Genomic DNA, 14,970 nt, shown 5'->3' with positions numbered 1-14,970 from the left:
GTATTGCCTCCGTTTATATTGTACAGTGCTGTGCAAACTGTTGGTGCTATATACATCCTGTATAATAAAATAATAATAGCTTCACAGGAGCATCTGCTTCTCCATGTAGGCCAGCCAGACATGATGTTGATATTGTGGAGCTTATTCCCTACTGTTATTTGCAACTATTGCAAGAACTGTATGAGGCTGAAGTGGTGAAGTGAGTGAAGTGTAAACTTGAGAGCAACAATACTCTTCATATGTCAGACTTAGCATGTACAGCATTTACTGTTCAAATATGAGTGTGTGACTCTAATTGATGTTTTTTCTTGCTCAATGCTTTTTATTGATTATTAGAAGCAGGTTAAAGAAGTAATACAAATAACTCCAAACTTTCTGAAATGAAAAAGAGGGACCTTTTAGCACACAGTATGTAGGCAAAGGACAAAGCCCTGCCAGTCTCAGTTACACCGAACACAAATAACTAATATGCAGTAAATGGTTGGCTAAACCATAAAAAAAAATTTCACCTCTATTTTTGCTTTACATTGGCTTTTCAAAATAACAAATGCACTAAATATAGAGGCTGGATTTTTTTGCAGCATAAAGCCCCATACACACAGATTTTCTGCTGATTTTTTCCTTCAGATTTACCAAAACCATATAATATGATGTCAAACCTTAGGAGTTTCAATGTGTATGCAGTCAGGCAGGCCCTTCTACTACATGGTTTTGGTAAACCTGAATTTAAAAAAAATCAGCAGAAAATCTGATAGTGTGTATGGGGCTCAACACTAGTTTAGTAGTAACACAGGACATTTTGTATGGAGATGTACACATCAGTCAAAAAAGAGGGACAACTAAGGCTACATGAGGGACAAAGCAATTTGGTTTCAAAAGAGGGACAGTCCTTCTACAAGTGGGATAGTTAGAAGCTATGCTTAAAGCAATGCTGACCAAGTTCTATTTCACTCATCTATAAAAAAACAAAAAAACAAATGAAATGAAGCACGAGTAACAGGAAGTACTGGTGTTTTTCTCCTTAAGGCCCAACTCTAGGCAAAAAAAAAAGTTTTCCCATGCAGTGGGGTTATGCCTGCACCGCATGTGTTAAATGCTCATTTTGTGAAGGGGCAACCAGAAAGCTGTATACTCACCTGATCCTCCACTCCACTCCATTCTGGATTTTGCCTTTTGTCCATGGAAAAACAGGAATGTTTGGCTCTGTAGCAGTTCTGGCTCCTGGCTCCAACAAAATGTCTGCCCGCGCCGCCACGAGAGCTTTCCTCTTGTGTTCAGCTACATCTCCTCTCGTTCCTCGTGTTCAGTAGGGAGGTGAGGGGCTGATCCGTGCAGCCAATGAATCAGCTTCTCTCTTCACAATTCTCCAGCTAGGGTTAGCTGCACGGGTTGGCCCCTCCCCTCTCCACTGAACACGAGGAAAGAGAGGAGATGCAGCTAGACTGCAGCCAACACTCTGCTGGGGGCACTGATTTAAGAGGCACTCCACTGGGGGCACTGATTTAAGAGGCACTCCACTGGGGGCACTGATTTAAGAGGCACTCCACTGGGGGCACCTGATGTAAGAGGCCCTCCGCTGGGGACATCTGATGTAAGAGGTACTGTACTGGGGACACCTGATGTAAGGAGGCACTCCGTTTGGGGACACTTGATGCATACTTGCCAACAGTCCCGATTTTTCCGGGACAATCCTGATTTTGGGACCTTCTCCCCGATCTGGGCTCGTTCCCATTAATTTCCTGGGATTTTGCCTTTGTCCTGGGAAAATCGGGAATGTTTTAGAAAAAAATGGCCAGCGAGCTACAAAAAGATGGCTGCCGCCACATCACGAGGATTATTTCCCCTTGTGTTCAGTGGAGAGGGGAGGGGCAGCCAACAGCTTCTCCCCTCTCCACCGAACAAACACATGAGAAAGCCAGGAACTGCTGGGAACTGTAGCTGCCACGCTACTGGGGGACACAGATCGCTCTGTAAGGAGGACTCCACTGCTGCTGCCAGGGACACTCAAGTAAGGAGAGCTCTGTTGCTGGAGGACACAGATCGCTCTGAAAGGAGGGCTCAGCTGCTGCTGCCAGGGACACTGAAGTAAGGCGGGTTCTGTTGCTTGGGGACACAGATCGCTCTGTAAGGAGGGCTTCGCTGCTGCTGCCAGGGACACTGAAGTAAGGAGGGCTCTGTTGCTTGTTGACACAGATCGCTCTGTAAGGAGGGCTCCGCTGCTGCCAACTGCTGGGGACACTGAAGTAAGGAGGGCTCTGTTGCTAGGGGACACAGATCAGTAAGGAGGGCTTAGGTGCTGGGGGACAAAAGATGTAAAGGAGGGCTCCACTGCTGTGGGACACCAGATGTAAATGAGGGCTCTACTGCCCAGGACACAGATGTAAAGGAGGGCTTCCGCTGCTGGGGACACCAGATGTAAAGGAGGGCTCCGCTGCTGGGGGACACCAGATGTAAAGGAGGACTCCGCTGCTAAGGGGACACCAGATGTAAAGAAGGGCTCCGCTGCCGGGTACACCAAATGTAAAGGAGGGCTTAGCTGCTGGGGATACCAGATGTAAAGGAGGGCTCCACTGCTGGGGACACCAGATGTAAGGAGGGGGTCCGCTGCCAGGGACACAGATCTGTAAGGAGGGCCTCTGCTTCTAGGGGCACCTGATGTAAGCACGGACTCTGCTGGGGGATCCTGATGTAAGGACAGACTCTGCTGGGGCACCTGATGCTATCTGGTGGCAGGCGACACCCCCAGGGGTCCCACTGATTCTGGATTATGGTGAGTTGAATGATTTCATTCTATATTACAATGTAATAACAGTAATAATGCGCTTCAATCATCCTGACACCACAACAACCATGGTGCTGGGATGATTGAAGCTCTAACACCAGGGGTTTGGAGTATCTTTATCTGCTGATTTGTTAACCACTTGACCACTGGGCACTTAAACACCCTTAATAACCAGACCAATTTTCAGCTTTCGGTGCTCTCACATTTTGAATGACAATTACTCAGTCATGCAACACTGGACCTATATGAAATTGTTGTCCTTTCACACAAATGGAGCTTTCTTTTGGTGGTATTTAATCACCGCTCGTTTTTTTATTTTTTGTGCTATAAAATAAAAAATACAGAAAATTCTGTAAAAAAAATGAATTTTTCTTTGTTTCTGTTATAAAATTTAGCAGATTAGTAATTTTTTCTTCATAAATTTTGGCCAAAACTTATACTACTACATATCTTTGGTAAAAATAAGTACAAATTGGTGGATATTATTTGGTCTTTGTGAAAGTTATAGAGTCCACAAGCTATGGTGCCAATATCTGAAAATTGATCACACCTGAAGTACTGACGGCCTATTTCAATTCTTGAGACCTTAACATGCCAGAAAAGTACAAATACCCCCCAAATGACCCCTTTTTGGAAAGAAGACATTCCAAGGTATTTAGTAAGAGGCATGATGAGTTTTTTTAAGTTGTTATTTTTTTTACTTTTTTTTTTTCACAAAATTGTCATATTATCAGTTTATTTCTCACACACAGCATATGCATACCACAAATTACACCCCAAAACACATTCTGCTATTACTCCCGAGTACGGCGATACCACATGTGTGAGACTTTTACACAGTGTGGCCACATACAGAGGCCCAACATGCAGGGAGCGCCATCAGGCGTTCTGGCGCACCCAGGACAATTCTGACATTTCTCTCCTACATGTAAAAATCATCATTTATTTGCGAGAAAATTACAAAGAATCCCAAAACATTATATATGTTTTTTTAGCAAACACCCTGGAGAATACAATGGTGGTCGTTGCAACTTTTTATTTCGCACGGTATTTGCGCAGCAATTTTTTCAAACGCATTTTTTTGGGAAAAAAAACTGTTTTGTGCTTTAAAAAAAAAAAACAGTAAAGTTAGCCCAATGTTTTTACATAATGTGAAAGATGAAGTTACGCTGAGTAAATAGATACCTAACATGTCACTCTTCAAAATTGCACACGCTCGTGGAATGGCGCCAAACGTCGCTACTTAAAAATCCCCATAGGTGACGCTTTAAATTTTTTTTACTGGTTATATGTTTTGAGTTACAGAGGAGGTCTAGGGCTAGAAATATTGCTCTCGCTCTAACGTTCGCAGCGATACCTCACATGTGTGGTTTGAACACCATTTTCATATGTGGGCGGGACTTACCTATGCGTTCGCTTCTGCATGCGAGCACATGGGGACAGGGGCGCTTTAAAAAAAATATTTTTTTTTATTGTTCATTTTACTTTATTTATTTTAGTTTGACATTTTTTTCCCCAAAAATAAATTTTTTGAACACTTTTATTCCTATTACAAGTAATGTAAACATCCCTTGTAATAGGAATATGGCATGACAGGTCCTCTTTACAGTGAGATATGGGGTCAATAAGACCCCGCATCTCACCTCTAAGCTGGGAAGCCTGAAAAAAAAAAAAAAGATTCTGGCTTTGATCGTATTGGCAAGTCGGTAGAAGCACCGGAGGGCGGCGGGAGGGGGGGATGTCTATGGCTGGGTATTGCAGGGTATCACCAACTATAGCTGGGTATTGCAGGGTATCTCCGAGTATGGCTGGGTATCTCCGGGTATGGCAATTTATGGCAGGGTATTGCAGAGTATTGGCAGGGTATTGCAGAGTATTGGCTGGAATTGTACTGCAGAGTATTGGCGGGTAGTGCAGAGTATTGGCGGGTAGTGCAGAGTATTGGAGGGTAGTGCAGAGTATTGGCGGGTGTTGCAGAGTATTGGCGGGTGTTGCAGAGTATTGGCTGGTGTTGCAGAGTATTGGCTGGTGTTGCAGAGTATTGGCTGGTGTTGCAGAGTATTGGCTGGTGTTGCAGAGTATTGGATGGAGTTGCAGAGTATTGGATGGAGTTGCAGAGTATTGGATGGAGTTGCAGAGTATTGGATGGAGTTGCAGAGTATTTGCGGGTGTTGCAGAGTATTTGCGGGTGTTGCAGAGTATTGGCTGGTGTTGCAGAGTATTGGCTGGTGTTGCAGAGTATTGGCTGGTGTCGCAGAGAATTGGCTGGTGTCGCAGAGTATTTGTGGGTATTGCAGAGTATTTGTGGGTATTGCAGAGTATTTGTGGGTATTGCAGAGTATTGGGGGGTACTGCAGAGTATTTGCTGGTACTGCAGAGTATTTGCTGGTACTGCAGAGTAATGGCAGGGTATTGCAGAGTATTAGCTGGCATTGCAGAGTATTAGCTGGCATTGCAGAGTATTGCAGGGTATTGCAGAGTAATGGCAGGGAATTGAGGGGTTAAATTTCAGTGAGCAGCGATATGGGCACTGCAGATGCAGCCCACAGTGCTGCTGACACCGATCTCTTTCCCCTCCGCTGTACGGAACGGTACAGAGAGGGGGAGGGAGGAACCCGCATCATAACATCATTTGACGGAGCGATCACGTGGTAAACGGCCACGATGAGCGGCCGTTTACCGTGATCCACAGGACCTGGCAGTCACGGATGCTTTTGAGTGTGCACCCCAGGGGGCGCGCGAGAGCGGAATTCTGGGAGGCCGTCATATGTTAAACAACCTCCCTGTAGCTGTCATTTGGCTATGGGCCGGTTGTTAAGTGGTTAAACTCTGGAATACACATTTCTATTGTGGTGTAGGATCTGGGCCTGCTGTCCCTCCGTCCCTCTTTCCTTCCTTCTCTCTCCTTCCCTCCTGCTTTCCTTCTTTCTCTCTCCCTCCCTCTTTTCCCCTTTCTTTCTCCATCTCTCATTGATCTCAGACTCTAACCACACCCCATTTGAACCATGCTCATATAAGCCACGTACACTATTTTACGTAAACCATGCCCATTTTTTGGCACGGCTCATGCCACTGTTTTCTTTTTTTTGCTATGCCACGCCTACAAACACATGCCACGCCCCCTAATTATAATAAGACTCCGCCAAAGACTCAGCCAAAAAGTGTCCCTAGAAATTTCTTTACAATGTTGCAGTGGCAAACATTTTACAACTATGCAGTGGCAAATGGTGCTCCACCATGAACGTCTTCACATCCAGAGCAGCTCTATGGGTGTGATGACATCAGGAACAGTCCACCACACAACAAGACTGCAAGGGGGGGAGCAGGAGCCACAGGGGACGATCTTGTTCTGAGAGGATTGGAGGATTGGCAAGTATATCTATAACCAATATGTTAATAAATGGTATTCTATATTTAGCTGCCAGCAGTTCCAGGTTCCTCCTGCTGACTCCAAAGTCAACGTGGTAGAACACATGAACACTGACAAGCAGAGATTTGTGTTCAGGCTAAGCCACGGGTTGGCTGACTTTGACTGACTATCCTAGCACCTAATGTGAGAACAGAGCTGCTAAGAGGTATGAATACGAGGATGAATTTTCTTTGGGTAGTGAGGGGATATTAGAAGGTTCACTGTAGGCAAGGCCAGTGCCAGCATAAGGCAGCCAAGGTGGCCGCCTGAGGGCGCCAGGGGAGGGGGGGGGCACGAAAATCAAGGGCTCCCCAAGAGGTTTTTATGCTGACGCCGGCGGACAGCCATTCCTGGAACCTCTACTGAACCCAGCTGAGCACACTGACAGGCAGCGCAGGCAGCACAGCCCTGGCCGGGCGCTGTTAACTTTGCCTGCTTGCCTCTGCTCACTAGAATTGCAGGCTGGTCCTGCCTACTGCACGCCTCCTTCTCTGCCAGCTGCAGCATAGAGAGAGATTCACGTAGGACACCCAACGTTAGAGGTGATTTATTCTTCCACAGCAAATATATATTTGCACACTGGTACTGAGTGGTATTCCAATGTTTCTCTTCTTCCTCAATTTCTGTCTATCAGTCAGTTAATGTCACCCCAGTTCTGAGGTAGAGGGTCACAGAAGGGACAAACAAGGATGCTGTGGCGGCAACAGACCTCCTTATAAACTGATGATGTCATTGTTTGTTAAGCTCGATACACACTATACAACTTTTGTTGTTAGATTTTCTTTAGATTTGCCTTAACTATGTAGTGCAAGGGCCTGACTGATTGCATACAAATTGAAAGTGTTTAGGTTTGGCCTCATATTATATTTTTTTGGGAAATCTAAAGGAAAAAAAATCTAAATAAAATTTTATAGTGTGTATCCAGCTTTAGGATGCCAGTGTCTATAAAGTCATAATGGTGCATAATGAAAACCCGTGGCTTTATGTAACTAAAAGATAGGTTTCATCCACCCACTGGCTTGTATACAATTTTTGATAAATTTTTTTAGATTTTGCCAAGGCACCCCCGAGTGCCACAGACACCCCCCATCACGCCGCAGCCTGGTCCTGGGGCTGAGGATCTCTGGATAAGGGAAAAAAAAATCCCCCCACCTGGGCGGCTGCTGAGAGGGTCACCAACATCTCGATTTATGCATTCTTCTCACACACAGTGTGTGAGAAGACAGGGAGCCCTGGAAGCCTGGAGCCGACTGAGACCTGGAGGAGGGGCCAAGACCAGCAGAAGGCCCAAGAGGAGCACAGATGAAGATTTCTATCAGCCATCTACAGTGGAGCAAAAAAGTATTTAGTCAACCACCAATTGTGCAAGTTCTCCCACTTAAAAAGATGAGAGAGGCCTGTAATTGTCATCATAGGTATACCTCAACTATGAGAGACAAAATGTGGAAACAAATCCAGACAATCGCATTGTCTGATTTTTGAAATAATTTTTTTTTAAATTATGGTGGAAAATAAGTATTTTGTCACCTACAAACAAGCAAGATTTCTGGAGAGTGCGAAGTTGTAGGGAGAGCATGGATACCAGTGAGATATAATGCAGGTTCAGATAGATTAATGGGAGATGCAGGGGTATAGAATAAGATGTAAGGTAAGCTGTGGAGGGCCCCCTGATTTCTAAGGCCTTACATGCCTTAGAATGCTAGGTACACACTATAAAACTGAAGAGCTCGGGAGGAGCGATGCGATGGCTGCCAGCGCTGATAAGATGCTGGTTTTCCAGCATGCTTGTTCAACAACAGATGGCCGTTTAGCCAGCCTCTGTTGGACATGCTGGTGTACACAGGGTACCAATGTCAGACAGTTTCTGTTGAACCGGACGATGTGTACCAGGCTGAAGGGTATGCAAACAGTTAAGTACTAGGCTTAGGCATACATTTTATTAGCTGGGTTAAACTATTGTGTGTCCAACCCTCGGCCTGGATTAGGGTTAACGGCGAACCCTTTCCACTGTTCCGGGGCACCAGACAGGGGTGCCCATTGTTGCCCTCGCTGTTTGCCCTGGCCTTGGAACCGCTCGCGTCGCGAATAAGGGGGGGCAGCAACATAGTGGGGTTTTAGTGCAGCACGGACACCGACATAGTGTCATTATATGCTGATGACACACTGCTATATTTGGGTGACATGCAGGATTCATTGAGCGCAGTAATGACTCTTATCAAGGCCTTCGGTGCACTGTCTGGCTTCTCCATTAATTGGAAGTCAGTACTAATGCAAATAGACCCCATCATGGCCCCTTTGCCTGAGTGTGTGGCTATGATACAGGTAGTGCCCTCTTTTCCCTATCTAGGTATCCCCAGACGTATCTCAATACATATCCCTTAACTTAATCCCCCTATTGCCAAATTCCGAGATAAATCTAATGCTTGCTGCAAATTTCCTCTATCTGTAGTGGGGAGAATCAACCTCATAAAATGGGTGTGGGCACCCCAATTACTACACATTTAACAACTCCCCAGTCTGTATTCCACAACGCTGGTTAGACAGGCTAGACTTTAGGGAACTTATCTGGTGCAAAAAGAGGGCAAGAACTTGCTTATCAACGTTACAATAACATAAAGATGAAGGGGGACTAGCAGCACCTCATTCTAGAGCATATTACCTAGCTTCCCAGCTACAGCAGCTGGGAGGGTGGGGATTAATAGAAATATTAGACCCCATCCGCAGGCTTCTCTACATCACAAATACTGACAACACAATGGCACTGACATGCCTGGAGGCAGATTATCCGCATCTAGATCCTGGGGCCCCAACTATACTCCTTTTATAGACACTATGGTCTTGCAATAAACAGTTGCTGGGGATACGAGGCTTCCTGACCGATATTCCTCTTTTGCAAAACAAACTACAAAGAGCTATAAAAACTCAGAGGATTTGAGAACTGGGAAAAAGCAGGAATAAGATACTTTACACAAGTATATAATGGGTCTACCCTCAAATCATTTATGGAAATGCAAACAGAATTCGACATACCATGTACTAACTTCTACAAGTATTTACAGCTGGGTCACACACTGCAAGCGCAGTCAAGACAAACATTGCTTAGATTGACAGACCACTCACTGATACAGGAGATCCTAATGGGAGGCAAAAAGAAAGGTATGATCTCTAGATGTTATAACATGCTTCTCAATGCAATCCAAGATCCAGCTAGCCTACCTTGTAGGAGTAAATGGGAGAAAGATGTGGGAGCCATGGATGGGGAAACGTGGAATCTTTGCCTTGCCTTTGCCCCCCTTTTCTCAGTGTCCGCCTCTCAAAAATGATCTCATCTTTAACATGGGGCATATAGGAATCCAGCACGACTTCACAAATGGGGAGTACGTGTCACACCCCTCTGCCCGAAATGTCTGAAGGACAATAGTGACCTCATGCACATGTTCTGGAAATGTCCCAAACTTTTTCGCTATTGGAAGGAAGTCTTTGACATACTATCACAGGTTTATACAATCACCATACCAGGAAACCCTACGGTATGCCTACTGGGTGCCCTGGATGAGGAGATATTATTCCCATCAATGCACACGGCAATCCTTCGTCTGCTATTTGTTGCCGTGAACTAATTGTACAATTCTGGATAACTCCCAGGGTTCCCACTAGATGGTAATGGGTTGAACAGGTTAATAGACTGCTAATAAGAGAAAAATTTACATATCAGCACAGGAATGCTCCGTGCAAATTTTTTACAATGTTGCAGGCTTGGTTGGATGTCCCGGGGGTTGGCACTGCATCATTTGGTTAAAGACAGACTTTTACAGGGATAAAAATTAAAAGATGCTACCTTAAATAGCTATAAAGAGAGCATGCATAGCACTTGCTTTCAGTAGTATTGATGACTTTGATGGGTCATGTAGAATGTTTGGGAGCAGCAGAACCCCGTTAAGAATATTTAATCGTCTTATTTTTCTTTATGTTGGGTTTTTGTTGTTTTGAATCGATTTCTCCTTAATTAGTTTTATCTACTGTGCTTTTTTCATGCATTATAGTACATCATTTGGAATTTCTGAATCACTTATGCACTATACAATGTTGGACAAAGCAACCTGTGATAAAAATTGTTCTGTATCGTATTCTGTAATATCCTGTATGTTATGTATATGGCACGATGAACAACAAAATAAAATCTTTTTTTTTTGACAAAAAAAAACAAAAAACTGTTGAGTACACATTTACAAAACATATCTGTATACTGTCTTACCTGACAAAAATATGTAGTCCTGCTCAGTCAGTTTTATGATCCAGACACCCCTATTATACACTACACAATGTCCTGACTATTTACTTTTATTCAGGGCAGTCAATGCAATACAAATTGGTCAAGTATGTGATTGGATAGTAAAACTCCCTGATAATCAGCAAGCTTTTTTTGTTAGATTTACAGAACTGTGCACAACAGGCTTATAAGCTAAAAAGTGCAGCCCCTTCCTCTCCCTGTCTAAGGCCCCATTCACACTGTGCTGTGATTCTGCCCACAATTCCAAATTGCATGGCAAACAAAGCATATTGTGCAATGTGTGTTTGCGTGCCATTCATTCTAAATGGCACCCCCAAATGGTGTGCAATTTTGCTGCTATTGTCACACCACAGAATCAAGCTGCAATCACAGCAAAATGCACCTTTAAAAATTGTGTGAAGCTTCTCTCCCAGAAAAAGAGCAGAATCTTCTTTTGGGCAACAAACGCGCATAGGACAGCACATTGAAATGAATGGGATGCCCTATGCATCACATGAAATCGCCCACAAAAAAAAATCGGGAACAGGAAAGCGAGTTCCCGCTAAGCAAAATGTGAATGGGGGCCTAATGTGCAGGAAATATCAAAGGGCTAGGCAAATTGAAGTACTCTTAAAAAAAAACTAATGCAATACTTTTAAATCAATATGCAACTAAATGGATGCCTTTTACTGTATATCTACATATGCTTACATAATAAACATCTGTGTATTGTACTACGTAGTTTGACATTTACCATTTAATCTTTTATTGGTTATGACTTTGATAAGAAGTAATTTTGGGTGTGTAGTTACTGTATAGTCCCAAGAACCTAACATGAATATACTTTTTCACTGAAGACTTAGGAATTTACGGTGCCTTGCAAAAGTATTCACCCCTTGGCTTTTTACCTATTTTGTTACATGACAGGCTTTAGTTCAATGGTTTTTTAATATGAATTATATGTGATGGATCAGAACACTATAGTCTAAGTTGGTGAAGCAAACTAGAAAAAAAATAAATAAAAATTATATAAACAATTTTTCAGAAATAAAAAACTGATAATTGCCATGTACGTATGTATTCTCCCCCTTTGTTATGAAGCCCATAAAAAGCTCTGGTGCAACCAATTACCTTCAGAAGTCACATAACTTGTGAAATGATGTCACATGATTTGACATTACATATACACACCCTTTTAAAAGGCCCCAGAGGCTGCAACACCTAAGCAAGAGGCACCAAAACAACAACAAAACACTGCCATGAAGACCAAGGAACTCTCCAAACAAGTCAGGGTTAGGTTATAAAAAAATATCCAAATCTTTGATGATCCGTATCCCTAGGAGCACCATCAAATCCATCATAACCAAATGGAAAGAACATGGCACAACATTAAACCTGCCAAGAGATAGCCGCACACCAAAACCCATGGACCGGGCAAGGAGGGCATTAATCAGAGAGGTAGCATAGAGACCTAAGTTAACCCTGGAGGAGCTGCAGATTTCCACAGCAGAGACTGGAGTATCTGTACATAGGATGACAATAGAGCTGGGCTTTATTGCAGAGTGGCCAGAAGAAAGCCATTACTTTCAGCAAAAAACAAAATAGCATGATTAGAGTTTGCGAAAAAGGCATGTGGGAGACTCCCAAAATGTATGGAGGAAGGTGCTCTGGTCTGATGAAACTAAAATTGAACTTTTTGGCCAAAGAAAACGCTATGTCTGGCGCAAACCCAATACATCACATCACCCAAAGAACACCATCCCTACAGTCAAACATGGTGGTGGCAGCATCATGCTGTGGGGATGTTTTTTAGCAGTCGGGACTGGGAAACTGGTCAGAGTTGAGGGAAAGATGGATGGTGCGAAATACAGGGATATTCTTGGGCAAAACCTGTACCACTCTGTGTGTGATTTGAGGCTAAGACAGAGGTTCAACTTCCAGCAGAACAATGACCCCAAACACACTGCTAAAGCAACACTTGGGCAGTTTAAGGGGAAACATTTAAATGTGTTGGAATGGCTTTGTCAAAGCCCAGACCTCAATACAATAGAAAATATGTGGTCAAACTTAAAGATTGCTGTTCACAAGTGCAAACCATCCAACTTGAAGGAGCTGGAGCAGTTTTGCAAGGAGAAATGGGCAAAAATCTCAGTGGTAAGATGTGGCAAGCTCATAGAGACTTATCCAAAGTGACTTGGAGCTGTGATAGCCGCAAAAGCAGGCTCTACAAAGTATTTACTTTTTTTTTTGGGGGGGGGGGGGTGAATAGTTATGCACATTGAGTTTTTCTGTTATTTTGTCCAATTGTTGTTTGCTTCACAATAAAAATCTTCAAGGTTGTGGGCATGTTCTGTAAATTAAATGATGCAAACCCTCAAACAATCAATGATAATTCCAGGTTGTTAGGCAATACAACACAAAAAAGCTGGGGGGGGGGGGGGGGGGGGGGTGAATACTTTTGCAAGGCATTGTAAAGCCTTAATGGTTACTGTGTTATGAGTTATGAATTTTCATTTTCATAAAAAAGATTGTTCATAACACTGTTTCTTAACCTTTTTTCAGTCAAGGCACCCTTTAAAATTATGGACAGTCTCAAGGCACCCCATTCTAAAATGTAGAAAACTATTCTAATAGTTTTACATAAAGCAGCAACATCAATACACGTAGGACACCCAACGTTAGAGGTGATTTATTCTTCCACAGCAAATATATTTTTGCACACTGGTACTGAGTGGTATTCCAATGTTTCTCTTCTTCCTCAATTTCTGTCTATCAGTCAGTTAATGTCACCCCAGTTCTGAGGTAGAGGGTCACAGAAGGGACAAACAAGGATGCTGTGGCGGCAACAGACCTCCTTATAAACTGATGATGTCATTGTTTGTTAAGCTCGATACACACTATACAACTTTTGTTGTTAGATTTTCTTTAGATTTGCCTTAACTATGTAGTGCAAGGGCCTGACTGATTGCATACAAATTGAAAGTGTTTAGGTTTGGCCTCATATTATATTTTTTTGGGAAATCTAAAGGAAAAAAAATCTAAATAAAATTTTATAGTGTGTATCCAGCTTTAGGATGCCAGTGTCTAGAAAGTCATAATGGTGCATAATGAAAACCCGTGGCTTTATGTAACTAAAAGATAGGCTTCATCCACCCACTGGCTTGTATACAATTTTTGATAAATTTTTTTAGATTTTGCCAAGGCACCCCTGAAGAAATCTCAAGGCACCCTGGTTAAAAAAGGCTGGTTCATAAGACATAACAAGATGTCTGGAATGGATCCTGGTTCATAGGACATAACAAGATGTATGGAATGGATATCACAGTATCTTCGAGCATCCATTATCAATTAAAACAGCCACTGATTATCACACAAATGGCACACAAGCATTTCAAATACTTATGATGAAATACAATTTGCAATCAAATAACCAAAAGACAGCAAACTTATTACTGAAGGATCTGCAAAAAAGGAAAGTATACATACATAAGTTGCATACTTCACATAGGTAAGGGCAAGTACATTTCAGGTACTTTCATTTTTTTAATTAATTACACAAAAGGGTAAACTCACCACCTAATGCTCTGAGATAATTATTGCCAAGATATACCAGGTTCTCCAAGGATGGGTTAAACTGGCCTAAAATTTTCTGCAAGGAAAAAGAAACACAGTGTACTGACCAGTATTTTGTGTGATGTACCTAATATCTACCTTGTGATCATATAATATAGACTGACGTTCAGGCAACTGCATATACACAGACACACAAGCTTTTTTCCTGCCACACCTTACCGGTAAAACAGCTGACTACTTTACATTTTGTAACTGTACATAAAAATTTAAACATAAATATTATAACGATAAATTACAAAAATTATTGTTTGGTATTCTTTATTTTATACTCAAGATCATCCCTTTTTCTAATTCCATATTACATTCTAACAGATAATTTTCATCTACATTACAGGTTAAATGTTTACGTGATCGAATGTGGATGTATTGGCATGGTGGGCTCACCTTATAAGATCCAATGGTTGATGTATAAATTGATTCCATTTCCCGAGCCATGGCTGCACTCCTAGAGCCAGCAAGGAAGAAGGGGTATCTCTGCCAATGGAGTTTGGACGTTGATCACAGGCTGCAGGGAAGAGAGAGATGGTTTAATAATTCACCAGGTACAATGATACCTGATCATTCAAGTAACAGAACACCCAAGAGCTTAGTAAGTGCTCTGCTAAAGAGTGCACCATTTGATTATCTGGGAATAACCGACAGGAGAGATGCAGTCTGTTCCTCCTACTATAGGATGACACAAGAAAGCAGTTTTTGTCCCTGTACCACGTATGGCAAACAGAATAAGTAATTTAGCCAGTGACCACTGTATTCTATGGGGGGAATTCAATAAAGCTGCTGCAGCTCTTTTCTAGTGTTAATTCCTCTTGTTAATGTATTGTGCCAAATTCACAAAGCATTTGCAACACTTTTGGTTGTGACAGCAACTTGTGCACC

The 14,970-nt window shown here is 42.7% G+C and overlaps 1 protein-coding gene across 1 annotated transcript in view; it reads right to left on the bottom strand.

Annotated features, from left to right (window-relative positions):
* The window catches only part of BAIAP2L2 (BAR/IMD domain containing adaptor protein 2 like 2), a 218,081-nt gene extending 203,448 nt beyond the window's left edge, over positions 1–14,633 (bottom strand). The window contains exons 1-2 of the mRNA XM_077452380.1: positions 14,479–14,633; positions 14,035–14,110 (exon numbers count right to left, since the gene is read on the bottom strand). Coding sequence (XP_077308506.1) covers positions 14,035–14,110; positions 14,479–14,529 — 127 coding nt within the window. The 5' untranslated portion in view covers positions 14,530–14,633. The remainder of the gene's footprint in view (positions 1–14,034; positions 14,111–14,478) is intronic.
* Between the last annotated feature and the right edge of the window lie 337 nt (positions 14,634–14,970).

The sequence above is a fragment of the Lithobates pipiens genome, unplaced genomic scaffold (assembly GCF_037356315.1).
Source record: "Lithobates pipiens isolate NorthernLeopardFrog02 unplaced genomic scaffold, aLitPip1_a1.2 Scaffold_23, whole genome shotgun sequence".
Taxonomy (NCBI): Eukaryota; Metazoa; Chordata; class Amphibia; order Anura; family Ranidae; genus Lithobates; species Lithobates pipiens.
The sequence above is the reverse complement of the archived record's forward strand: the minus strand, read 5'-3'. Positions and strand labels throughout refer to the sequence as shown.